At 33.0% G+C, this 26582-nt stretch overlaps 1 protein-coding gene and 1 pseudogene across 1 annotated transcript in view; both read right to left on the reverse strand.

The window, feature by feature from the left end:
• Nucleotides 1-642: 642 nt before the first annotated feature.
• Nucleotides 643-23195, reverse strand: LOC106770109 (annotated as a pseudogene).
• A 3057-nt stretch (nt 23196-26252) lies between these two features.
• Nucleotides 26253-26582, reverse strand: part of LOC106770110 (probable leucine-rich repeat receptor-like protein kinase At1g35710) — a 3905-nt gene continuing 3575 nt past the window's right edge. Inside the window, exon 3 of the mRNA XM_022784757.1 lies at nt 26253-26563. Coding sequence (XP_022640478.1) covers nt 26253-26563 — 311 coding nt within the window. The remainder of the gene's footprint in view (nt 26564-26582) is intronic.

A 26582-nucleotide genomic window follows, 5' to 3' on the forward strand; every position in this document is an offset into this window, starting at 1 on the left:
ACAACGCCTTTGTTAGACGTCGGTTAGTGCATGGTCTGACATCTATAAGGAACATAGACGTCGGTTAGTGTCATTTACAACTTCTATATATTCATGTTGTCGTCGGTTTAAGCATAGGTGGACGTCTATATAGAGTAATTAGACGTCGGTGTAAGTATAAGCAGACATCTATGTAGACGTCGATCGATATCGTTAATTGACGTGCATATAGACGTCGGTTCGGAGGAATTGCGACGTCCCATAGACGTCACCCGTATAGACGTCGGTTGTGAAAGTGACGTTAAAAGCCCAAATTAACCGACGTTAAATAGCGTTTCTGCACTAGTGTGACTTCCTTAATATATAAACTTGTTGAAGAGTATAAAGAGGCTGTCATTTGATCTCAATTATAATATCTATTGAATATATATATATATATATATATATATATATATATATATATATATATATATATATATATATATATTTGAATTGGATACCAAATAAATATATTAATAACAATATTTAATTGGGATTACAACAAAAGAAAAAAATACAGTACAAAATAGAAAATAGCAAGTAAAACCAAATGTTGTTTAATAACTTCACTCTTTACTTACGCACGTAAGTTGAGATGTCGAGTCCATCAATTGAAGATGAGCTTTAAACTACAAGCTCATTGACAACCTCCTTCATAGTAGGGCGAGATTGTGGACTTTCAGTCATGCAAGCAAGTGCTATCTTCGCAACTGATGCCACCTCTTTAAGTAAATGTTTTGTTGGAGGAGGGAGACGCTGCTCCAACTTATCCATCAATGTCATATGATCAACAGTGGACGAAGATGATAATAAGGAAGATATAAAATCACCAGGATGCTTTCCCAGAAGTATTTCCCATGCCAATACTCCAAAACTATACACGTCACATTTTTCATTCACTTCCATTATGTATGCAAGTTCTGAAACAAACTAAAAAGCTGATATCATATGCATTAAAGGAAAATATAGTGACAAAGATAAAATATAGATAATTGTGACCAACAAAGAAAAACTAAAAACTATGGTACAAGGAAAGAAAATTGACCTGGAGCGGCATATCCGAAGGTTCCTACAAATGAGGTCCAATTGGATGAATTGGGATTAAGAAACTTNGNTGTTCCGAAATCNGAGACATGTNCCACATATTCNAAATCCAAAAGGACATTTTTACTTGATATATCACGATGAATAATTGGTGGTGAGCAATCATAATGCATGTACAATAAAGCATTTGCTACATCTTTAATAACATTCACTCTCTTATTCCAATCAAAAGCAATTGCTTGTTCATCATCCTTCAAAATATTCTGGACATTGCCCTTCTCCAAGAATTCACACACCATAAATGACCATTGAGAATGTGAACAAAACCCATATAACTTTACAATGTTACGATGCCGAATTTCTGTCAGAGCTTGGATCTCACTTGTGAAAGCTTTCACATTGAGGTTTTCTTCATTTGAAACTGAATGAAGTTTCTTTACAGCCACAACTTGACCTGAGGATAACACTGCTTTGTAAACTTGTCCTTGCCCTCCAACTCCAATGAGATGCTTATCGTCAAAATTTTCAGTGGCTTCAACAATATTCTCGAATACCATTTTGCCATCAAAACTCCATATTGCAAATGTGTTTGAAGTTTGCAAATTGGTAGGTTGATCTTCCAGTTTCGCTGAAGTTTTGCATAAATAATAAAAGACTCCAAAAATAAATAATGCTAGTAATAGACTGCCCAAAGTAAGGGGTAAAACCACTATTATGACTTTCTTTGTCGTTTGATTGTGCGACTTTCGACCTAATGTTGGGCAAGGCTCCAAGCCACTAATTTGGCCACACAAGCCTTTATTATTTCTTATAGCTTCCATTGTAGCATTGCGAAACACTGGAATGTTTGGAAGTGGACCCTCAAAATCATTGTAAGATATATCAATAGATGTCAAGCTCATCATATCATCAAAGCTAGAAAGATCACCTGAGAGACTATTGTGAGAGAGATTCAATGTTTCTAATTTTTGTAATCCTCCAAGCACATGTGTTAATCTTCCCCTCAATAAATTTTCACTGAGATCAAGAGTTGTAAGAGATATTAATTTGCCAAGCTCTAAGGGAATATTTCCCTCAAATTTATCCAGGCTCAAATTCATGTTCCATAAATTGAATAAATTTCCAAGTTGGATTGGAATTGAGCCAGACAAATTATTAGATCCAAGACTCAGAATTTGAAGATTCTTCATTGATACAATTTCTATTGGAATATTTCCTGAAAGATTATTGTTGTTGAGTGATAGATCATATAATAAGACCAAATTACATAAATCTCGTGGAATGTTTCCCGTAAGATGATTTGAGAATAAATGAAGTGCTTGTAATTTGGTTGCCCCGCCTAGCTCTGGTGGGATAAGACCTGATAAGTTATTATTTGAGATCTTGAGGCTTGTGAGGCTGCGGAACTTCCCCCAATTTGGTGAAAGATGACCATACAAATTGTTTTCACTCAATTCGATGTAGTCCAAGTTTGGAAGTACACCAAAAGCATCTGTTATGTTTCCAGTTAGTTGATTTCCCTCAAGTCTCACTCGTATAAGGGTAGAGCAATTCTTCAAACTCTCTGGAATATGGCCAGTGAAATGGTTATTCCTAGCGGAAAATTTTGCCAACTTTCCACCAACACAAATGTTGTAAGGTAAATGGCCAACAAAATTATTATCACCTAGCTGAAAATTTTCAAAACCTATAATCATGTTTATTTCTATTGGAATCTTGCCACTGAGATTATTGTCAAATAAAGATAATTCACGAAGCTTCGACAAATTTCCAACAGTGGAAGGAATGGATCCAGAGAGGTTGTTTTGATTAAGATAAATGGCTTTCAAATTGACCAGGTTACCTATGGAAGTAGGGATTGGTCCAGAGAGGTTGTTTTGATCAAGATAAATGGCTTCCAAATTGACCAAGTTACCTATGGAAGTAGGGATTAGTCCAGAGAGTTTGTTTTGATAAAGAGAAAGAAATTCCAAATTGACCAGGTTACCTATGGAAGCAGGGATTGGTCCAGAAAGATTGTTTTGATAAAGTAAAATAGATTCCAAATTGACCAGGTTACCTATAGAAGTAGGAATTGGTCCAGAGAGATTATTGCCCAGCAACTGGATTGTTAGAAGGGAATGCAAATTTCCTATTTCATCCGGGATAAAGCCAGAGAATTGGTTGTTATAAAGGTAAAGAAAACTTAGATTGCTCAAGTTTCCAATTGTGGAAGGGATTTTACTAGAGAGAAAATTCTCAGACAAATCAAGTTCACTGAGTTTTCTCAAAAATCCAATTTCATGAGGAATAAAACCTGACAATCGGTTTCCTTTAAGGTAAAGTTTGTTTAGATTGCTCAAATATCCAATTTCACGAGGAATAGAGTCGGAGAGATTATTACTTTGAAGATATAGCATCTTGAGGTTTATCAACTTACCAATTTCACTAGGAATATGACCAGAAAGTTGATTGTCATGTAAGCTGAGAAGTGATAGATTGGTCAAAGCTCCAATTGAAAAAGGTATGGACCCAAATAGACCAGAAGAACTCATGTCAAGCTCTATTAATTTCCCCAACATCCCAATTTCTTGGGGGATGGTGCCAGAAAGGCCACTTTCCGCAAGATATAGAATCTCTAGGTTCCTCATATTCACAATTTCTTTGGGAATGGAACCATGGAATTTATTAGTTCCAAATGACAAATGGTCTAGGTCCATGTGCCAAATTCTCTGAGGAATGCTGCCAAAAAGGTTATTGGCTCTTACATCTAGATGAATCAAATTGTTCAACTTTTCTATAGAGATTGGGATTGTCCCTGTGAGATTGCAATAAGGAATATGAAGCATTTTGAGCTCCCTCAATCTCCCTATTTCTTGGGGAAGGGACTCACTGAAAGTATTATAACTCATGTTCAACTTTTGAAGGCTAATCAACTGTGTTATTTCAGAAGGGATAATCCCAGAAAGTTTATTAGCAGACAAATCAAGAACAACTAGATTGGACAGAACACCAATTTGAGGAGGAATACTTCCATTTAGAAAGTTGGTACTCAGATTTAGAGTGTGAATATTTGTAAGCATTGAGAAATTGAGATTTTCAAGCGTACCTCTTAATCCAATATTTTGAAGATTTATTTGGGAAACATGATTGGAGTGATCACATGCAATTCCGAGCCAATTGCAGGAAGTGTTGGCAATCCATGAAGAGAGAGAAGCTTGGCTCTGCTTGTCAAGGCTGGCTTTCCACTTTAGCAGAGCATTTGCTTCTGAAGCAATTCCAGAAGAATTGAAAGCATGAGAATGGGTAAATGGACAAAAGAACATTAGAAGAATCAACCAAAAAGGTTGGAACTTCAAGGACAGAAGTGTTGGAAATATGAACATCATACTGAATTGTTCATACAATATTGAATTGCAACGTAAGAGAAAGCTTGCATGTTGTTCATACAATGTGCCGCTACTTATAAACTAATAGTCAATGGTATATGACTCAAGTCAACATTATTAACTGCATGTTGGCGTGTTCCATAATTTATCGTCTTTAATACGGCTGTAAGTTTCTTCCACTTAAATTTATTAAAGGACTAAAATATTTTAATTTGCAGAAATTAAAATGTAAATTATATATTTTGAGTGGTTAAAAAATCACTTTTAAATTTAACGGACTAAAATAAAGTTTAATGCAAATTTTAGAGAATAAAAACATTTTAGCCGGAAAAATCTTGAAAATGTATTTCCACATTATTATTTTACGGACATGATCCAGATGTTGTTAGCCACGTTAACCATCTTAACAACTAATGTAACGATATTATATTATTGATGAGGAACAAAAGGATTATTTTTAGAATTTTAAAATTAAAAGTAATTTTTAATTTAGGAATCTAAATCAGAAAAAAAAAATCAAATATAAAGATTAAAAGTATTTAACGATAAAGTTGTTATTTATGTTTGAATTAAATATTTTTTTTTAATTTTTAAATTTTGATCTGAAATTAGAATATGTGTCTACTTAAAATTTTGATTCATTTTTATCCAAAATTTTAATAATAATAGATATATTTATTTTAAATCAATTATTTTTGTGAGGAAAATGAAATAAATCATAAACTTAAGATTGTTTTTTAAGGAAAGAAAATAATTATTTATAATAGAAAAGTTGTGTATAAAATAAAAAAATTATTTCCAACAAAATTATAAAATTTATACTTTATTATTTTGGAGTAAAAAGATGTATCTCGCATTTGTCTCCTGTAATGTTTATAATTGATTTGTGGAGTCTTGTTTCCACAATTATTATTAGTGTAGGTTTTGTGAGATATATTCTAAAACTTGCAGTTTTGTCAATGAAAGATTGACTTGAGTACTTTTTTTATTGACAAGTGTTAATTGTTCGTTTTATTTATTAATGAAAAATAATTACACATATTTTTACGCTGTAAAAATTCTTTATCTTTAATAATACATCGTCTAGTCTTTGAAAAAATTTCTTAGTAACAAATCTTTTGTATTAATCAAGATTCTCTCTAAAAGAGATTTTCAATTTGTACTTATTTAAAAAAAATACTTTATTATTTTTATGATTTAAAACATTTGTTTGTTTAACTTAAAAAAAGTTAAATGGTTTTAGTCAATTGAGTTATTGTAATACTAAGAACGGTGAACCAAATTGTAATTTTTTAAAGTTAGTGAAACTTTTTAAGAATGTTTGTGCTTAAAAGAGAATGGACTTTGTCAATTGGAGTGAACTAATAATGACTAAGGATGAGATGTCTTTTTTAGATAGTTTAAATGAATGCATATTTATTAAATAAGAGAGCATATTTTCTATAATAAATGGACGTTATATGACTTGTTAGATTCATCGTTGCTAATTCAATAAGCGACATATTAGAAGACATTATATTATATGTTATGTGGAAACATACTTTTTTGCATGTGCTTATGTGTTGTTGGCATACAACATGGATAATATATTTTCATGTTATTTTGCTTGTTGTATGGTATATGTTATTGATGGGTCGGTCCAACTGATGCGTTAGGCAGAAGTCAGTCAGAGCAAATGGTTTTGTATATAATGGGTCGAAATTGGTCCAACATCTGATTTACTAGACCGTAACAAGACCAATGCGTAAATTATGATTAGGAAGCCAATAATTATTATTGGATTATAACTGGCAGTTAGCAAAATAATATATAGAAAAGAAGGTAAGACAATTTTATTAGATCCGTAATAGTTTAAGATCCAACAGATAGCCTATAAATAAAGGGTTAGACCATTAAGATACGCAAGTTTTACAAAATTCTGAATGTACAATATCTGTCAAATATCATCATTATTCTCAAGCCTGTCATTGACTTAAGCGTCGGATCTGAAGTGCCTTTAACCGACACCTCTCCCCGAAATTGGACTGAAAGAACTTGAAGTACGAGATACAAAGGTCAGATGGCAAAGACAAAAATGTTAGTCTCTTAGTCCTACATAAAATATATACAGAAACACTTGTGTATAGACTTCATTATACTTTCATTATTGAAAGAAAAATGCTTACGGAGAATAAATCAAATTTAGAAGAAAAATATATTTGGAAAACTTTGTAAAATACAATATCACTTTTTTTTATTCACTGTTGCAACATTATGTGTCAAAACAAGAATTTTTTGATCAACTTAAATTCGAGCATGCTTTTCAAAGCCTTGTGTCTTACAAAGCCTTCGTAGTGACAAAAATCCAAACAACTTTGCATTGTATAATTTTTTCAGACTTGAAGAATCCCTTATCAATCATTTCAAACGATGGTGTACACCCAATTGCATCATCAATTGTTAGATATGATCTTTTATAAAATAATTTATTATTATTTTGAGTATATTTTGTAGCATTAGTTGCCTAAAGGTTAACCTCAATTATAGCTTGTCAGTTATAATGGCAACCTAAATTATAGCTTGAAATTTGTATATATTCCTTATCAATGAATATGCAAAGCACAGATGATTTTCTTCATGGTATCAGATTAGGTTACCTTCCTCAAATCCTAAAAACCTAGTCGTCATTGTTCTTCTCTTCTTCCAAGCAATTTCTTTTCCCCCTTCCTTCTTCCCATTGTTGCCCATCAATGGCCGAAAATTCCAAATTTCACTCTGCCCTAGCTGTCACCAACGTGAAGCATCTTATTCCAATCACCTTGGACATGGAAACCGGCCAATATCACTCATGGGCAACCTTATTTAAGGTCCAAGCTAAAGTTCATTCAGTGCTTGAACATATCATCCCTCCACCGGATGATGCAGCCATAACAACATATCAAACAACCAAGGCCGTTGATATCCCACTATGGAACCGTCTTGATGTTGTTGTACTTCAATGGATTTATGCGACTATATCTCCTTATATTCTCACATCGATCCTCGTGGCTGATGATTCGGCTGAAAGAGCCTGGCAGCGTGTCGCTGATTTATTCCAAGATAACAAAAACTCTAGGGCGATGTATCTTGAAACTCAGTTCACAAACACGTGCTTGACTGATTTCTCCTCAACCTTCGCCTATTACAACCACCTCAAATCTCTTGCTGACCAATTATCTAACGTCGGGGCTCCTATTTCAGATCAACGTTTTGTGCTCCGCTTGCTCGCTGGATTAACTGAAGCCTATGCTAGTTTTGTCACGGTTATGCAACAGAAAGATGAATTGCCCAGTTTTGCTACAACATGTTCTTGTTTAAAGATGGAAGAGACCACGATTAAGGAGTGAGCAACCCGTGAATCTGGTTCCACTGCCCTCTTAACCGTGGATGAAGGCTTCTTTTCACAGCCGCAACACCAAAACAACAACATCACTTAATCACAGGGTCGTAATAATACCAATCGAGGCAAGAAAAACAACCGAGGTAGAAGATATGTATCTTGTTCTATGTTTGATTATGTTGATAAAATCAGTATGTATGTATGTATCTTGTTATTATGATTGTTTTATCGGTAGCTTACCCCATACATGTTTGTGTTTGTGTGTTAGTGAATGAAATTATCGGTGATGATCGTATAATTTGTTACACATGAGAAAATAATATTACAGATGTTCCAAAGGCGTGATTGACTAGAGAAAGGATGCAAAATAACCTTGGGATTCATTTAAAGCTATTTTGTTTTACAAGTTAAGACAAATTGGAGTATTTCCTTTGTTATTTTATTACTCGAAATAATGTAATTGGATAAGGTTTTCTTTAAGTACGTTTTTGTGTAATGATAAAGTTTTGATATTTACCAAGCTTTTGTTAAACTGCGGCATCCCAAAAATTGGGGTGTTACACTTCCTACACCTCCAACTCCCTAAAATGTCCCTAGTAAATGAGGTTTGTAAGTAGTAATTGTTGCTTACCGAATTTGAACTTCCAACCACTACTTCATTCACCGTCATCCCTTTTTTCCTCCTTATATCCTCTTTCTTCATTGTCATTTATTTTGTTTTCTTTCTTGTTGTGGTCCATTATTGTTTCAATTGTTTTAGTGTGGCTTTTCTTTGTGGTGCATTTGTCATGGTCCATTTTAGGTGGGGTGTTTGTGGTTTGTGTTCCTGGTGTTGGTGTGTCTAGTTCATTTTGTCGGGAAGAAATAGTCATATGCTGATATATCTTCGTCTTCATGCAAGCTTTCACTGCCTTCAAAAGCTTTCTCTGTGTGAAAAGCAAATGCATGAAACCTATACTCCAATTCGCAGGGTTCAATGGATTTCGAAATCCCATGAGACCTCAAAGAATTTTGAAATTTGTCAATGCCTTCAATGGATTCCTCGACGAATTTCGAAGGCCTCGATGGATTTTAAAATCCATTAAAGAATATTTCTACTATTAGTTATAATTTTAAGTATTTCCAAATTATTACAAATTTTTTATTTATTATTAATTTGTTATACGGTTTTTTTTAATTTCCTTTAAATGTTTTATTATTTTAAATGTGTGAATAATTTGTTACATAGTTTTTAATAGTTTTATTTTGAAGTTTCATTATTTAAAATTTTTAAAAAATTTGTTAGAGGGGTGAATATTATGTTACAGGTGATTATACTATAAACGAAACAATACACTTATGATATGGATTTTCAAGTAAATTCTAAATTTATATAAAATTTTAATAATATACTTATAATATACAGAAAGTTTGTTTTGATAAAGTAAAATGGATTCCAAATTGATCAGGTTACCTATGGAAGTAGGGATTGGTCCAAAGAGGTTCTTTTGATAAAGAAAAATGGATTTCAAATTGACCAGGTTACTTGGAAGTAGCGCTTGGTCCAGAGAGGTTGTTTTGATAAAGAAAAATGAATTCCAAATTGACCAGGTTACTTGTGGAAGTAGGGATTGGTTTGAAGATGATGTTTTGATAAAGAAAAATGGATTCCAAATTGACCAAGTTACCTATGAAAATAGGGATTGGTACAGAGAGGTTGTTTTGATAAAGAAAAAAGGATTTCAAATTGACCAGGTTACCAATTGAATTACGGATTGGTCTAGAGAGGTTGTTTTGATTAAGAAAAATGGATTTTAAATTGACCAGGTTACCTATGGAAGTAGGGATTGGTTTAGAGAGATTGTTTTGATGAAGATAAATGGATTCCAAATTAACCAAGTTACCTATGAATGTGTGGACTGGTCGAGAGAGGTTGTTTTGATAAAGAAAAATGGATTCCAAATTGATCAGGTTATCTATGGAAGTAGAGATGTGTCTAGAGAGGTTGTTTTGATAAAGAAAAATTGTTTCCAAATTGAGCAGATTACCTATGATAATAGGGATTTGTCCAAAGAAGGTTGTTTTGATTAAGAAAAATGAATTTCAAATTGACCAAGTTACCTATGGAAGTAGGGTTGGGTCTAAAGAGGTTGTTTTGATGAAGATAAATAGACTCTAAGTTGATCAGGTTACTTATGGAAGTATGGATTGGTCCAAAAAGATTGTTTTTATAAAGAAAAATGGATTCCAAATTCATCAGATTAGTTATGAAAATAGATATTGGTCCAAAAAGGTTGTTTTGATGAAATAAAATGACTTCCAAATTAATCAAATTACCTATGGGAGCAAATTAGATTTGCCAATCGACGCAGTGAGGTTCCTGAGTTATGCTTTGAAGTGTACTCTAATCTCTTCAAATTTCAAAAACCTCCAAAAAGTACCGATGAGAGTTTGAAAACAAAATAATGTCAGCGACTTAGATGAAAGAGAAACAGAAAAAGGAAAGAAAGAGAACACGTTTTTGTCGAATTATTGTGCATAGAAGGAAGTCTTTTGTTTTCCTATTAGTACCCCATAATTTCCAACTACACTCCTTTATTTTTTTAAAATATTTCACTCTTAAAAGGTGATTTTTGTATTACTTATTTTAAAATATTTGGAAACAAGTTGTTTAGAATTTATGGATTTCAGAACCGAGTCTTAAAAACAGGTTTAAATGCATTTTAGAAGTTTTTCAAAACAAATGTTTTTGGAATATATCATAAGTTTTTCGGAAAAAAGTTTTCTAAAACAAACTTTTTAAAACATATAAGATGGATGCATTCTAGAATAGGATTTTCAAAACAAAATTTCTAAAATAAGATTTGTAGAATAAGATTTCTACAAGATTTCCAAAACATATATGATATCTTCTATGATGAGTTTTTAGATAATTTTCCTACCAAATCGATCATTTTATCTCTCTTTATTTTTTTCTCTAAAGAATGTAGTGGTTATGAAGTACAGATAGCAATTGCGACCACAAGAATGAGAGGATAGTTTAATCCTTTTGCTTTTAGTATAAGAATGCATGTAATAATCATGGGATGCAAAAAGAAAAGACCACGAAACCCACTAAAAGCTCAACTGATGACCATAAAATAGTGGGTGTTCCTCCCTCCAAGTGGGTCTTGCACCTCTCCACTATTTTAATTTATTTCAAAAATATTCTATACTTTTCCACTATTTTCTTTTATTCCAAAAATACCCTCCACCTCTCCACTATTCTTAACAACTTTTCTCTTTCTCTCTCTGTATTAATGGAGAATTTATATGGCTTATTAATGGAACATTTACATGACTCAAATTTGAACTTGTGATATATTTTCTTAAATAAGTTTGATTCAATCTTATTTTAGTTGTTGAATATATTTTTTCTTTTCAAATTACTTAGAAAATGGTAAAATTTTGTTCTAAATTTCTAGAAAAATATTTATATATGTGTGTGTTTTTTTTACATATAATATCTATAATTTTTAACATTTTATTATGTTTTAATTCACCAACATGTTTGACTCAAATAACTTGAATAAAATATTTCATTTATTAGATAAATAATATAAAATGTTATTAAATACTTAAAATATAAAAAAAAGTTATTTGTTAAAGATTTAGAATTTATTTAGTTCTTTCGTCATTATAAAGTTAGTGTATAATAATAATAATATATCATTATTTACTATTAATATTATGTTTATTATTTTGTATTTGCATCTAACTTTTAATTTTATAAAATGGAAATGGTAGAAGTACTAATATTGAAGTTTCCTCTGAATTTTATATTTTGTAGTATATCTCAAATTCAAATCTGAATCATGTAAATGCTCCATTAATGCAGAGAGAGAAAGAGAAAAATTGTTAAGGATAGTGGGAGGTGTAGGGTATTTTTGGAATAAAAAAAAATAGTGGAGAGGTGTAAAATATTTTTGAAATAAATGAAAATAGTGAGAAGATGCAGGACAAGATGGAGGGAGCAACACCCTAAAATAGTTTACAAATTGAAATTGGACAATTTCTTCCATGTGCACCCCAAGGAGATAGTTGAAGAGAGTTTCTCTCTACACCTCAAAACGTTTCTTCCTACACCTCCATCACTTCATTCATTCAGTGTCATCCCCTTCTTCCTCCTTATATTCTCTATTTCTTCGTTGTCATTTATTTTATTTTCTTTCTTGTTTTGGTCCATTGTTGTTTCAATTGTTTTATTCGAGTTTTTCTTTGTGGTCCATTTCAAGTGGGATGTTTGTGGTTGGTGTTCTTGATGCAAGCTTACTTTGCCTTCAAAACCTTTCTCTACGTAAAAAACAATGCATGAAAGCTGGCATTTTTTGTCAATGAAAAATTGACTACAAGTCAATGGAGACGACTCATTCAAAACTTTATGATGGAATAGTAAAATATATTGATTTATATAATATAGGGTTAAATATGTTTTAGTCCCTATACTTTGAGGCGATTTTGGTTTTAGTCCCTCTTTCAAACTAAGGTACAATTTAGTCCTTCAACTTTAGAAAACTCTGGTTTTAGTCCTTTTTACCAAATTTTTTTAACTTTATTTGTTGTTTCAAGCACGTTTCATATAACATTTGGATTGTTTACACTGTTTGACACATTTTTGTTTCAATGTTAACTGAGAAACGCGTTTGAAACAATAAATAAAGTTAAAAAAATTCGGTAAAAAGGACTAAAACCAGAGTTTTCTAAAGTTGAAGGACTAAATTGTACCTTAATTTGAAAGAGGACTAAAACCAAAATCATCCCAAAATATAGGGACTAAAAACATATTTAACCCTACAATATAATTCAACGTGTATAACAATGTTTAATATAAAACTTACAGTCAACATAAATTATTACAAAAATATGATTATCATTCCAATACATGCTTATAAGAAGATTAGTTGAATAATATTTTTATTTTTAAAATCTTATATTTTAATAATTTTAAGAAAAAATAACTATATAAATAAGAAAGAGCTTTGTATATTATTGTATTTTTTTTCCATTTTTATAATTTGAAAGTTTAAAAATGAATTTGGAAATTCCTTATGATACTACATGTGATTTCAATAAAATAGTAATTGTATCATATAATTTGTATCTTACCGTTATCTGATATGTGTCAATATATGTAATAAAAGTTTGATACGTTGCTCTTATCATAATTTGATGCTTTAAACGAGTCGTTTTAAGGGTTTGACAAGCTTTTATTTATTGTGTGATTGAATTTATAGGTAATAAAGTCATATTCATAAAATGAAAATTAAGTTAAGCGAAGAATTGATGTATGGATTTTATTTTATATGTTTTCAAACGTGTTTTTAACTAATATTTAAATAAAAATGTATCAAACTGAATAAATAATTCAAATTTTATTATGAAATATATTTGAAATGTAAAATAAACTTAACAAAATTTAATTAAAATAAGGATTAAATTCATGTATTTCTAAAATTGAGTAACTAAATTGAATTAAAGTTTCGAATAGAAATTAATTCTAATTTTCACTAAACGACCAAAAACATATTTAATCTTATATTTTTTGCATTATTCATCATTTGTATTTTAGGATCATTTTAGTGTTGTTGAAAGTGATATTTCCTATTTTTCCCATTGTTTTGCATTAAAGATGAGCGGAATCACATAAGGCATGAATACTATTTTCAATTCAAAACCTTAAGACAGTGTATTAATGGGTCTTCACTTTTATAAGATATTCCACTTTCTCATTTCTACTCAATATAAGACACATACTTAGATTCCCGGTATAATTTCTATGTGACTAGGAGGTGTAATGGTATATATATTCTGTTATTCGTGTTATGATATATATATTACATCCAATAACTAGATTGGTTTTTAAGTGATAGATAAAAGTTTAGCTGAAAAGTTCCATTTAAGTCCTTATTTTTTTGCAATTCTAGTTTCTTTCAAACAAAATGAAACAAAAACGTTTAAGACAAAGCTAGTTATAGCACATACTATATTAAATAGTAAACTATAAGTCTAACTGAAGAGGTTTTAAATATTATAAATTTACTTTTGTCTTTAATCAATTTAGAATCTCTAACATACCATTTCAAGTTGAGACATGTGAACGATGATTTAGTTTTCTCCTATTGGTAAGTCAAAGTATGGGTGTAACAAAAATTACTGTTAAAAAGAAAAGCAACATGTTAAAAAGGCCCGAGAAGATGTTGGTGTTTTCTTAGACACTTTCGCTCCTGGTGCCAAACTGTGTTGGAGATCCCAGACAACTTTGCATTGTACTATGTCTCAAACATACAGAATCCCATATCAATTTTCCATCGATGTTGTACACCCGATTTTGTCATCTTGATGTATAAACTTGTTGAAGTGTATAAAGAGGTTGTCATTTCATCCTCAATTATAATTGCTATTGGATATATTTGAATTGGATACCAAATAAACATATTAATAACAATATTTAATTGTGATTACAACAAAAGAAAAAAAATACAGTACAAAATAGAAAATAGCAAGTAAAATTGAATGTTGTTTAATAACTTTACTTTTTACTTACGCACGTTGAAAAGAATAAAAATGTATATTGCTTCTCTTGCCAACTGAATTCTTTTATTAAATTAAAGAGACTATTAAATAACATTCACGTAACAGAATACATAAAAGAAGTGGTAACAGCTAAAAAATAAAGGTGCCTAAAAATAAGGCATTATTAAGTAACAAAATCAAAATAAGTGCCTACAAATAAGGTATTATTATGCAGAATAAAATATCTTTTCATTCCCTCCCTTAAACTGACTTCCAGCGTATCAATTTATTTCAGATAAATCAACCATTCCCATCTTCATCCTGAGTTTCTGAAAAGCTTCGAGTTTTAAAGCCTTGGTCATTATATCTGCAACCTGTTCGTTAGTTCCACAGTGCATCAACTCAATTTCTCCATCTTGCACAAGATCTCTTAAAAAATGAAAACGCACTCTAATATGCTTGCTCCTGCCATGCATTACTGGATTTTTTGAAAGTTTAATGGTTGAACTATTGTCACACATAATAATAGTGCTAGTGTCCTGAATATAAGTTAAGTTTCCCAACACTCTTTTCATCCACATTGCTTGATAGTGGCAACAACTGCTACAAATTCTGCCTCTGTACTTGAGAGAGTAACAATTGGTTGTTTCTTGGACATCCATGTTACTGCACCTGAACTTAGCAAAAATACATAACCAGAAGTGCTTTTAGAATCATCCTCATCTCCTGCATAATAAGAATCTGTGAAAGCAAGCATATTTTCTTCTTTAACAGCTTCCTCAAATAAAATTGGATCTTCACTTGTGACATCTTGTACTATATAGGCTGCTATCTCAGCTTCATCTTCTTCACTTAATCCTTCTCCAATAACAAATTCTTCCATGCAACTTGGTTGTCTTCTTTCTCTCCCTTGAATTACGTGTTCCTGTGAATTCACTATTGCTTCATTTTGAATGACACTTTCCTCATTATGCTCATTATGCTCATTATTCGCACCATCACTATCAACTTCAATATTTTCTTCAAATTCATCAATATGTAACTTATCATCATCACCCCATAACAACTCAGTTTCTATTTGCTCTTTATAATTTGGACCCTAATCCCAACTCTTCTCTTCTTCAAATATAACGTCTTTACTAATAACAATCCTCTTTGTCTTAGGATTAAATAGACGATAACCCTTNGACTNTTCACTAACNCCCAATAAAATACAAGGAAAACTTTTATCATCAAGCTTACCTCTTTTTGCCTCTGGTATGTGCACATGAGCCAGGCATCCCCAAACTCGAAGATGGTTTATTGAAGGTTTGATTCCACTCCAAGCTTCTTGTGGAGTTATGTTCCTCACAGCATGCGTTGGACATCGATTCAATAAATAAAAGGTCCAGTTTACAGCTTCAGGCCAAAATAACTCAGGAACCTTTTTGGCAGAGAGCAAACAACGTACCATATTCATAATAGTTCTGTTTTTGCGCTCTGCAACTCCGTTTTGATGCGGTGTATAAGTTGTGGTAAGTTGCCTTTTTATTCCATGTTCTTCACAAAATAGCTTGAATTGAAGAGAGTTAAACTCCCCTCCTCTATCCGTTCGTAAGCATTTGATGGATGCTTCAACTTTCTTTTCCATCATTTTCTTGTAGGATTTGAAACACTCCAAAGCTTCAGATTTTTCAGAGAGCAAATACACCCAACCTTTACGACTATAATCATAAGCTTAAAAAATACCTTTTTCCACTATTTGAAATGGGTTCTATTAGACCGCAAATATCTGCATGTATGAGTTCCAAGACCTTGCTAGCGTGCCATTTACTTGTCTTAGGAATTGGATTACGATGTTGTTTTCCAGCGAAGCAATCAACACACGTGATACTAGAGTCACTGGGTTCAGGCAGTCCATGAACCATTTGTCGTGTTTGTAGTGTCTTCAAGCCTTTGTAGTTTATGTGGCCAAACCTTTGATGCCAAAGGTAAGTGAGGTCAGAGGAGGTGTGTAGACATTCTTCAATGGATAGGGTGATAGATCTTTCATTGACGAAAATGAACATACGGTTGCTGCTCATTTTTGTATATGCGATCAAACCTTTAGACGGATGATAGATGTTGCATGTTCCTTTTTGTATAAGAATAGCAAGACCCTTTTCTTGTAATTGTCCCATGCTTAACAAATTTTTTTGAAGCTCTGGGACATAGTACACATCTAAGGAAGGTTGTGCCATTAAACGTCAATCTGACACTTCCTATTCCAAGGACAATCATCTAAGAATTGTTTCCACATTTGACAAAATGTTGATCTCCATAAGCCAAATCTACAAACATACCTTTATAACCACACATATGATTAGAACACCCTGAATCCAAAAACCATGCGTCACTCCTTTTGGATTCCTTTTCTACAGTAGCCATCAGAAGAAGTTCTTCTGTTTCATCTAACTCTGCATAATTTGCTTCTCCTTTGTTCCATTGAGGACATTCATACTGAAAATGTCCCAAGTGGTGACACTTGAAGCATTCCACAGTGGCTTTTGAAGAAAATTGTCTCCTTCTTCCCCGTCCACGACCACGATATGTTCTTCTTCCTCTACCTCTACCGCGGCTACTTTCTGATGTGAGTACTTGTTCATTATCTTGGTAGACCTTTATAAACTTTTGCTCATGGACTACCAAGCAGCTTTGAAGTTCGTCCATAGACATTTTCTCTGTGTCCTTCGACTCTTCGATCGAAACCACGATATAGGTGAAACGTGGTGTCAACGTTTGAAGTATTTTTTCAACCACCTTTGAATCGGACATAAGTTCTCCATTGCTTCTCGTTTTGTTTGCCACTGCCATGACTCTAGCAAAATATTTTGTGATGGTTTCTAATTCTGTCATTTCAAGCACCTCAAACTCCCTTCTCAATGCATTGAGCATTGATTTCTTCACACGATCATTTCTTCCATATTTTCTTTTCAAGGAATCCCAAACAATCTGAGATGTGTTCCTATCCAGAATTTGTTCGAAAATTGATCGATCAATGGCCCTGAAAAGGTAATGTTTGACTTTGTGATCTTCAATTTTGGATTTCTCCAATTGCTCTGATTCTTCACAAGACAGAACAGTACCCTCCATAGGCTCTTCAACACCATTCTAAATCAGATTCCAGAGACCCTTGGCACATAAAAAATTCTCCATCAGTTCACTCCAATGATCATAATGTTGACCGTCAAAGTAAGGAATTTTTGAGGAGAATTTATCATTATTCATCTTCGTAAGCTGCAGCTTCTGTATCAGGCCCACTAGGAGCTCTGATACCAGTTTGAAAAGAATAAAAATGTATATTGCTTCTCTTTCCAACTGAGTTCTTTTATTAAATTAAAGAGACTATTAAATAGCACTCACGTAACATAATACATGAAAGAAGTGGTAATAGCTAAAAAATAAATGTGCCTAAAAATAAGGCATTATTAAGTAACAGAATCAAAATAAGTGCCTACAAATCAGGCATTATTGTGCAGAATAAAATTTCTCTTCACACGTAAATTGAGATGTTGAGTCCATCCACTTAAGATGAGCTTTACACTACAAGCTCATTGACAACCTCTTTCATAGTAGGGCGAGATCGTGGACTTTCAGTCATGCAGGAAACTGCTATCTTCGCAACTGATGCCACCTCTTTAAGTAAACGTTTAGTTGGAGGAGGGAGACGCTGCTCCAACTTATCCATCAATGTCATATGATCAGCAGTGGATGAAGATGATAATAAGGAAGATATAAAATCACCAGGATGCTTTCCCAGAAGTATTTCCAATGCCAACACTCCAAAACTATACACGTCACATTTCTCATTCACTTCCATTGTGTATGCAAGTTCTGTAACAAACTAAAGCTGATATCATATAAAAAAAAAGGGAAGGTAGTGACAATGATAAAATATATATAGATAATTGTAACCGTCAAAGAGAAACTTAAAATATGAGATCCTCAACAAGTACAAGGAAAGAAAATTGACCTGGAGCGGCATATCCGAAGGTTCCTACAAATGAGGTCCAATTGGATGAATTGGGATTAAGAAACTTGGTTGTTCCGAAATCTGAGACATGTTCCACATATTCNAAATCCAAAAGGACATTTTTACTTGATATATCACGATGAATAATTGGTGGTGANCAATCATAATGCATGTANAATAAAGNATTTGNTANATCTTTAATAACATTCACTCTCTTATTCCAATCAAANGCAATTGCTTGTTCATCATCCTTCAAAATATTCTGGACATTGCCCTTCTCCAAGAATTCACAAACCATAAATGACCGTTGGGAATGTGAACAAAACCCATATAAGGTTACAATGTTACGATGCCGAATTTCTGTCAGAGCTTGGATCTCACTTGTGAACGCTTTCACATTGAGCTTTTCTTCATTTGGAACTGAATGCAATTTCTTTACAGCCACAACTTGACCTGAGGGTAACATTGCTTTGTAAACTTGTCCTTGTCCTCCAACTCCAATGAGATGCTTATCGTCAAAATTTTCAGTGGCTTCAACAATATTTTCAAATACAATTTTGCCATCAAAACTCCATATTGCAAATGTGTTTAGAGTTTGTAAATTGATAGGTTGCTCTTCCATTTTCATTGAAGTTTTACATAAATAATTCAAGACTCCGAAAAGAAACAATGCCAGCATTACAGTGCCCGAAGTAAGGGGTAGAACCATTGTTATGACTTTCTTTGTCATATGCTTATGTGATTTCCCACTTAGTGTTAGGCAAGGCTTTAAGCCACTAACATTTCCACACAAGCCTTTATTATTTCTTACTGCGTCCATTGTAGCATTGCCAATGGTCTGGAATTATTAGATCCAAGACTCAAAATTTGAAGATTCTTCATTGATACAATCTCTATGGGAATATTTCCTAAAAGATTATTGTTGTTGAGTGATAGACGAAACAACAAAACCAATAATTTAGATAAATCTTGTGGAATGCTTCCTGTAAGATGATTTGAGGATAACTGAAGTTCACGTAATTCGGTTGCCTCGCTTAGTTCTGGTGGGATAACACCTGATAAGTTATTGTTAGAGATCTTGAGGCTTGTGAGGCTACGGAACTTCCCCCAATTTGGTGAAAGATGACCATAAAAATTGTTTTCACTCAATTCGATGTAAACCAAGTTTGGAAGTACACCAAAAGCATATATTATGTTTCCACTTAGTTGATTTTCCTCAAGTCTCACTCGTACAAAACTAGAGCAATTCTTCAAACTCTCTGGAATATGGCCAGTGAAATGGTTATTGCTAGCGGAAAATTTTGCCAACATTCCACCAACACAAATGTTGTGAGGTAAATGGCCGACAAAATTATTATCAGCGAGCTGCAAATTTTCCAAAGCAATAATCCTGTTCATTTGTATTGGAATATTGCCACTGAGATAATTTTCAATCAAATTCAATTTGTGAAGCTTTGACATATTTCCAATAGTGGAAGGAATGTATCCAGAAAGTTTGTTTTGATAAAGTAAAACGGATTCCAAATTGACCAGGTTACCTATGGAAGTAGGGATTGGTCCAAAGAGATTATTGCCCAGCAACTGGATTGTTAGAAGGGAATGCAAATTTCCTATTTCATCCGGGATAAAGCCAGATAATTGGTTGTCATAAAGGTAAAGATAACTTAGATTGCTCAAGTTTCCAATTGTGGAAGGGATTTTACCAGAGAGAATATTCTCAAACCAAACAAGTTCACTGAGTTTTCTCAAAAATCCAATTTCAGGAGGAATAAAACCTGACAATTGGTTTCCTTCAAGGAAAAGTTTATTTAGGTTGCTCAAATATCCAATTTCACGAGGAATAGAGTCAGAGAGATTATTACTTTGAAGATATAGCCTCTTGAGGTTGACCAACTTACCAATTTCACTAGAAATATGACCAGAAAGTTTATTGTCATGTAAGCTGAGAAGTGATAGATTGGTCAAAGCTCCAATTGAAATAGGTATGGACCCAAAAAGATCAGAAGAACTCATGTCGAGCTCTATTAATTTCCCCAACATCCCAATTTCTTGGGGGATGGTGCCTGTAACACCCCTTCTCGGAGTGTCACAGATTTTTTTTTTTTAAATACACGTTCACATTTAAAACCACACATTTATTAATATTATACATTGAGAACATCAGAGTTTTTCAAGAACAATTATTGGATTACAGACCAAATCATAAAAGTATATTAAAATTAAAAACCACAACGTTCCATGATTTAAAATACATATTTAAAAATCCCAAAGAGTGTTTCCCCAACGCATCCTCGCACTAAACGTCTTCAGTTTTACCTGAAACATCATCTACTCCCGTATAACGACACGAGTTATACGATCATCGTAGACACACAAGTAGGGTGAGCTAACAGAAAAATATGAGTTACAGATAAACCTACTTACATACTTTGAATAATATTATTAATGTAAACATACTACCATCACGTATACTTCAGACACTACTCACTTCTCATCTGACTCTAATCACTTCTCATTTCTCACGTATCTATGGAATTTATCTCGATTTTTTTCGCATTTGTTAAGTTTATGCCACAACCAGTCCCTCATATGGACCGCGGATAAGAGTCGTCCTACGCACACCACATTGGACATATCTCCCTAATTCTTCAAGGGCTTACGAGTAAAAACATTGGTGAGTAACATCCATTCACCAAGCACAATACTCAGCACAAGTCAGAAACTCTTGGCGAGATATTTGTACCCTCTAGAAAGAGGAAAAGTAACAGGACTCGAATCCACTTATCGCCTTACATAGGCAAAAAGGAAATCATCATTTTTAACTACCGAGATAAATATAAATCATCCCAATGATACGATAAGATTAGAGAATCAAAAAGGATTATCTATTAGACTAAAAGAACTCAACATCCATTAACTTAAATTAAATCTAAAATACATTCAGAATAACGTGTTGTCTACTTTGACCTTGGCTCAATGTTTTACTCGTAATTTTTCTCTACAGTATTCCAACTGAAGAGATTCTTGTTTTGTTGGATTCTAAACTCAAGAATCTTTTCTTAGACACCAGACTAGTAAAATATCCTTCATTACAATTTTAATATTTAAAATATTCAACACAAAAAGTATTGGTAAGCTACCAAAAACATAATTTTCATATAAACGTTCTGGAAAACCAAGAAGTTGAATCTGGCAAAGCCGGTTAGACATCTTCTTATCCTTCCAGATAGATGTAATAGAAAAAGGATATACACTCAATAATTCATACAAACATCATAAAATCCATTCATCCCAAAAAAAAAAATCATACAAATTAAATATATCACAAAATAATTTAACTGCACATAATCTGTTTGATAAGAATTAGTTAAAAACACAACGAGTAGACTTCCAGGAAAGAGAGGTGTGTCACAATGGACAACTTAAGTACCAGGTCTTTCCTTAGCCAAAGTGTTCCTCAATGTGTTATTAACAGATTTCTTATTCACAGATTCAAAACAACAGCATATAATATTATCACAGAAATTCAAATAGTTATGCAACAAGCACATAGGTTTTTCATTAATAGTAATTGCACAAAATTTCAAGACATGAATAGTTATAAAAAAATATTTTATAAATAAATAAAAAAACTTAGAAAGGTTAGCTCCCCTTACCTCTATTTTAGACTCAATTCCTTCCTCCGAAGTTGTTCCCCCCGAAAATCTTCCAGAACCCCTACTCTTCTAAAATTTTCTTCCTAACTCTTTCTTCTCAAGATTTCTCACTTGATTCTTCCTCTCTTTATGCAGAATGAGCTCTCCTCCCATGGCTATTTATAGTCCAAAAAATTTTACTATTTAAATTATTTTAATATTATTTTATTAATATTTTAATCACCACTTGCAAATCTTATCCTTTCTTAATAATGCAACTCAATGATTCTTATCCTTTCATTATTTTATTTTTATTATTATTATTATTATTTTTTTTTACTATTCACGTTTTACTATTCACTTTTTACTATTCACTTTTTTTTTTTAACAAAACCTTCTAAAATAGGTTCTCAAAATTTTAAACCCCTTCTTATGAAATTATTATAATTTTCTATCATAATCTAAATGTTTCTAACCTTAACTATATTTTCCATTCATTAAAATTATTATTACTAATAATAATGCTAAAATTTACTATTATTTATAAATATTTTACATGGGTCTTACAGTGCCAGAAAGGCCGCTTTCCCCAAGATATAGGATCTCCAGGTTTCTCATATTCACAATTTCTTTGGGAATGGAAACATGGAAGTTATTAATTGTAAGTGATAAATGGTTTAGGTCAATGTGCAAATTCTCTGAGGAATGCTGCCAAAAAGGTTGTTGCCTGCTACATCTAGATGAATCAAATTGTTCAACTTTTCTATAGAGATTGGGATTGTCCCTGTGAGATTGCAAAAAGGAACATGAAGCATTCTCAGCTCCCTTAATCTCCCTATTTCTTGGGGAAGGGACTCACTGAAAGTATTATAACTCATGTTCAACTTCTGAAGGCTAATCAACTGTGTTATTTCAGAAGGGATAATCCCAGAGAGTTTATTAGCAGACAAATCAAGAACAACTAGATTGGACAGAACTCCAATTTAAGGAGGAATACTTCCAATCAGAAAGTTGTTAGTGATCACATGCAATTCCGAGCCAATTGCAAGAAGTGTTAGCAGTCCATGAAAAGAGAGAAGCTTGACTCTGCTTGTCAAGGCTGGCTTTCCACTTCACCAGAGCATTTGCTTCTGAAGCAATTCCGGAAGAATTGAAAGCATGAGAATGGGGAATGCAGAAAACAACATTAGAAGAAGCAACCAAAAGGGTTGGAACTTCATCGACAGAAGCGTTGGAAATATGAACATCATACTGAATTGTTCACACAGCTACTTAGGTTCGACACACACATAGATCTCCACACATGATAAGATATTGTCCGCTTTGGGCCAAGCCCTCACGGTTTTGCTTTTGGTGCCACTCCAAAAGGCATCTTATCAGCCTTCACGGGTTTGCTTTTGGTACCACTCCAAAAGGCCTCTTATCATTGGAGGAATGTATGTGTATTTAAACCCTTGACCAGCCCTTCTTTTACTCGATGTGGGACTTTGTTTGCATTCCAACATTTTTTTTTCCTCAAATTGAGTCTTATTATTCATTGATAATTGAAGGGCTTTAAATAGCCATGATACTTACAATATCATGGAAATAAAAATAAAATCTGAAAATAAAATATCAACTGACTTAAAAATAAAATCTCCTTAACCTATCATACAATAATATTCTATCTAATAAACAGAAAATCATAACTACTCATTCATATTTTATCTCTATCAAATCAAACCAAATATTACTAGACTCAAAACTAATAAAATAATATTTAAACAAAATTATTAATAAAACCCTAAAATTTAAGTTTATCTCAAGTTTATCTCAACAAACTCCCCCATAAACTTAAATTCTTCCTTCCTTGCTTTCCATGTGCATCATCCCACACCGGGTTTGTTTCTTCTCTCCAAGATTTTCAGCTCTGGTTCTTCTTTGCTTTTACCTGGGTTGTTAGACGACCATGCTTAACCTTTAAGTACACAAATTTGGCCTCCACCTTGGTGAGTTCACAAAAAAAGTTCTCGTTCCCACACATATGATTGCTTGCTCCAGTATCTAGATACCATACTGAGTTGGTAGAAATCTCATCGGCCTTCATCTCTTCTTCATCTTCTTCCCTAGATGTTTTCTCTTCCTTTTCAGGAGCTGTCTTCCTCAGTTCCTCAAGCTCAACCCTCTGTTTATTCGTAATTTCATTAGCTTCATCTAGAAGCCTCCTTATTCGCCGAATCTCTTCATCTTTTCCTTTGAGTTCTTTCTCCAGGTTTTCCTTCTCCACAATTGTTGCATCCTTTACCGAGATCACTTCATCCATTGTTGGGATTGGGCTCTCCATGTCCACTACATCCAAGATCTTTGCTATCAACAATTCTTCTGCATCTTCTTCTGCATATTCAGTAACGAGATTCGTCTCCCCCTTTGTCTTGGTCTCGCAATACCTTGAAATATGATCAAACTTGCCACAGTTGTAGCACCTTGTTGCCCAACACTCGTTTTCATAGTGGTCGCACTTGCCACACCTAAAACACTCTGCCCTTGACCGATCTCCTCGGTATTTTCCTTGTCTTCGATCATGCCAATTCTGTTGACCGGTTTGATCTTCATTGCCTCTACCACGTCCACCTCGTCCTCGGCCTCCTCGCCATCTTCCACCAGGACCTCGGCTCTGAGTAATCTGAGATTTATCAAAGTCCCACATCGAGTAAAAGAAGGGCTGGTCAAGAGTTTAAATACACATAGATACCTCCAATGATAAGAGGCCTTTTGGAGTGGTACCAAAAGCAAATTCGTGAGGGCTTGGCCCAAAGCGGACAATATCTTATCATGTGTGGAGATCTATGTGTGTGTTAAACCTCCCCCAACAGTGGTATCAGAGCCCATGGTTCTGGTCTGGTGACCGAGCTCAAACGAGTACGTCCTCCCATGATCAGGTGAGTCAGGCAGGAGGCCAGTGGCCACCGGATGAATCATGAGAGGTGGGGAGAGCAAGAGATGCTCATTGTGACCATGGATCATGAGGGCTTGGCCCAAAGCGGGCAATATCTTATCATGTGTAGATATCTATGTGTGTGTCAAACCTCTCCAACAATTATCTATACATTATCTGTATGTGTTCCATAATTTTTCGTCCTTAATACGACTGTAAGTTTCTTGCACTTAAATTTATTAAAGTTATTGTCTTATCATCATTTAATAACACAAATTTGAAAGTGAAAATAAATCATTTTCAAATAAGAAGATATAAAAAACAACTTTCAAATTTAGGGATTATAAAAATATTTTTAAATTTGGAGGACTAAAATATTTTAATTTGCAGAAATTAAAATGTAAATTTTATATTTTGAGTGGTTAAAAAATCACTTTTAAATTTAACGGACTAAAATAAAGTTTAATACAAATTTTAGAGAATAAAAACATTTTAGCCGGAAAATTCTTGAAAATGTATTTCCACATTATTATTTTACGGACATGATCCAGATGTTGTTAGGCACGTTAACCATCTTAACAACTAATGTAACGATATTATATTATTGATGAGGAACAAAAGGATTATTTTTAGAATTTTAAAATTAAAAATAATTTTTAATTTAGGAATCTAAATCAGAAAAAAAAAATCAAATTTAAAGATTAAAAGTATTTATTTTTACAGTGCATTATTTTTCTTTCTTTGCATTTATTCATCCATTTTAATCCTTCATTATCAGTGCATCTATTTTTACAGTCTATGTTTTCATTACAGTATCTTGCATTCATTGATTAGTTTTAGTAAATACATGCATTATTAGATAGTTTTATATTTTAGATTTCAGTTTTACAATTTTCTCTCCACCTACTTTTTAGTAAATAAGTATTTAGGCTTAATTCTACAGTTTCTAAACTTGATAAGTACCAAGTCCACGGATTGATCCTTGGTTGACCCCTATATTACATTAGTGGGGAAATTTAAGGTTTGTTGACTTTTGTGCGACCAAAAGCCTTTCAACAACAACCAACTTAACATATGAGACTAAATTGACACAAATTGAATAACATGGGGACCCAATCTATATATTTTTAAAAGAGGGTACTAAACTGAAAATTTCCTCTTAACATGGGGACCAATTAAGGATTTAAGTCCATATAATTATTAACAATATTTAATTATGATTATATCTCATAGTATCTCGCAGTTACAAGTTTAAAGTAACACAAATTAACATATAAAAATTCAACACAAAAAAGAAAATAGCAAATAATAAAACCCACCCTCTTTATAAACTTCAATCTTTAGCTATACACGTATGTTGCAATCTTGACTCCATTCATGGAAGATGTGAGCTTTACATTACAAGTTCATTGGCAACCTCCTTCATATTAGGACGAGATCGTGGACTTTCAGTCAAACAAGCAACTGCTATCTTTGCAATTGATGTCACTTCTTTAACTGAACATTTTGTTGGAGGAGGAAGACGCTGGTCCAACTTCTCCATCAATGTCAAGTGATCAAGTGTTAAGGCCACACTTGTGGATGAAGATGATAAAGAGGAAGATATAAAATCAGCAGGATGCTTTCCAAGAAGTATTTCCCATGCCAACACTCCAAAACTATACACGTCACATTTCTCATTCACTTCCATTGTGTATGCAAGTTCTGTAACAAACTAAACCTT

The sequence above is a fragment of the Vigna radiata genome, chromosome 8 (assembly GCF_000741045.1).
Source record: "Vigna radiata var. radiata cultivar VC1973A chromosome 8, Vradiata_ver6, whole genome shotgun sequence".
In the NCBI taxonomy this organism is placed as follows: Eukaryota; Viridiplantae; Streptophyta; class Magnoliopsida; order Fabales; family Fabaceae; genus Vigna; species Vigna radiata.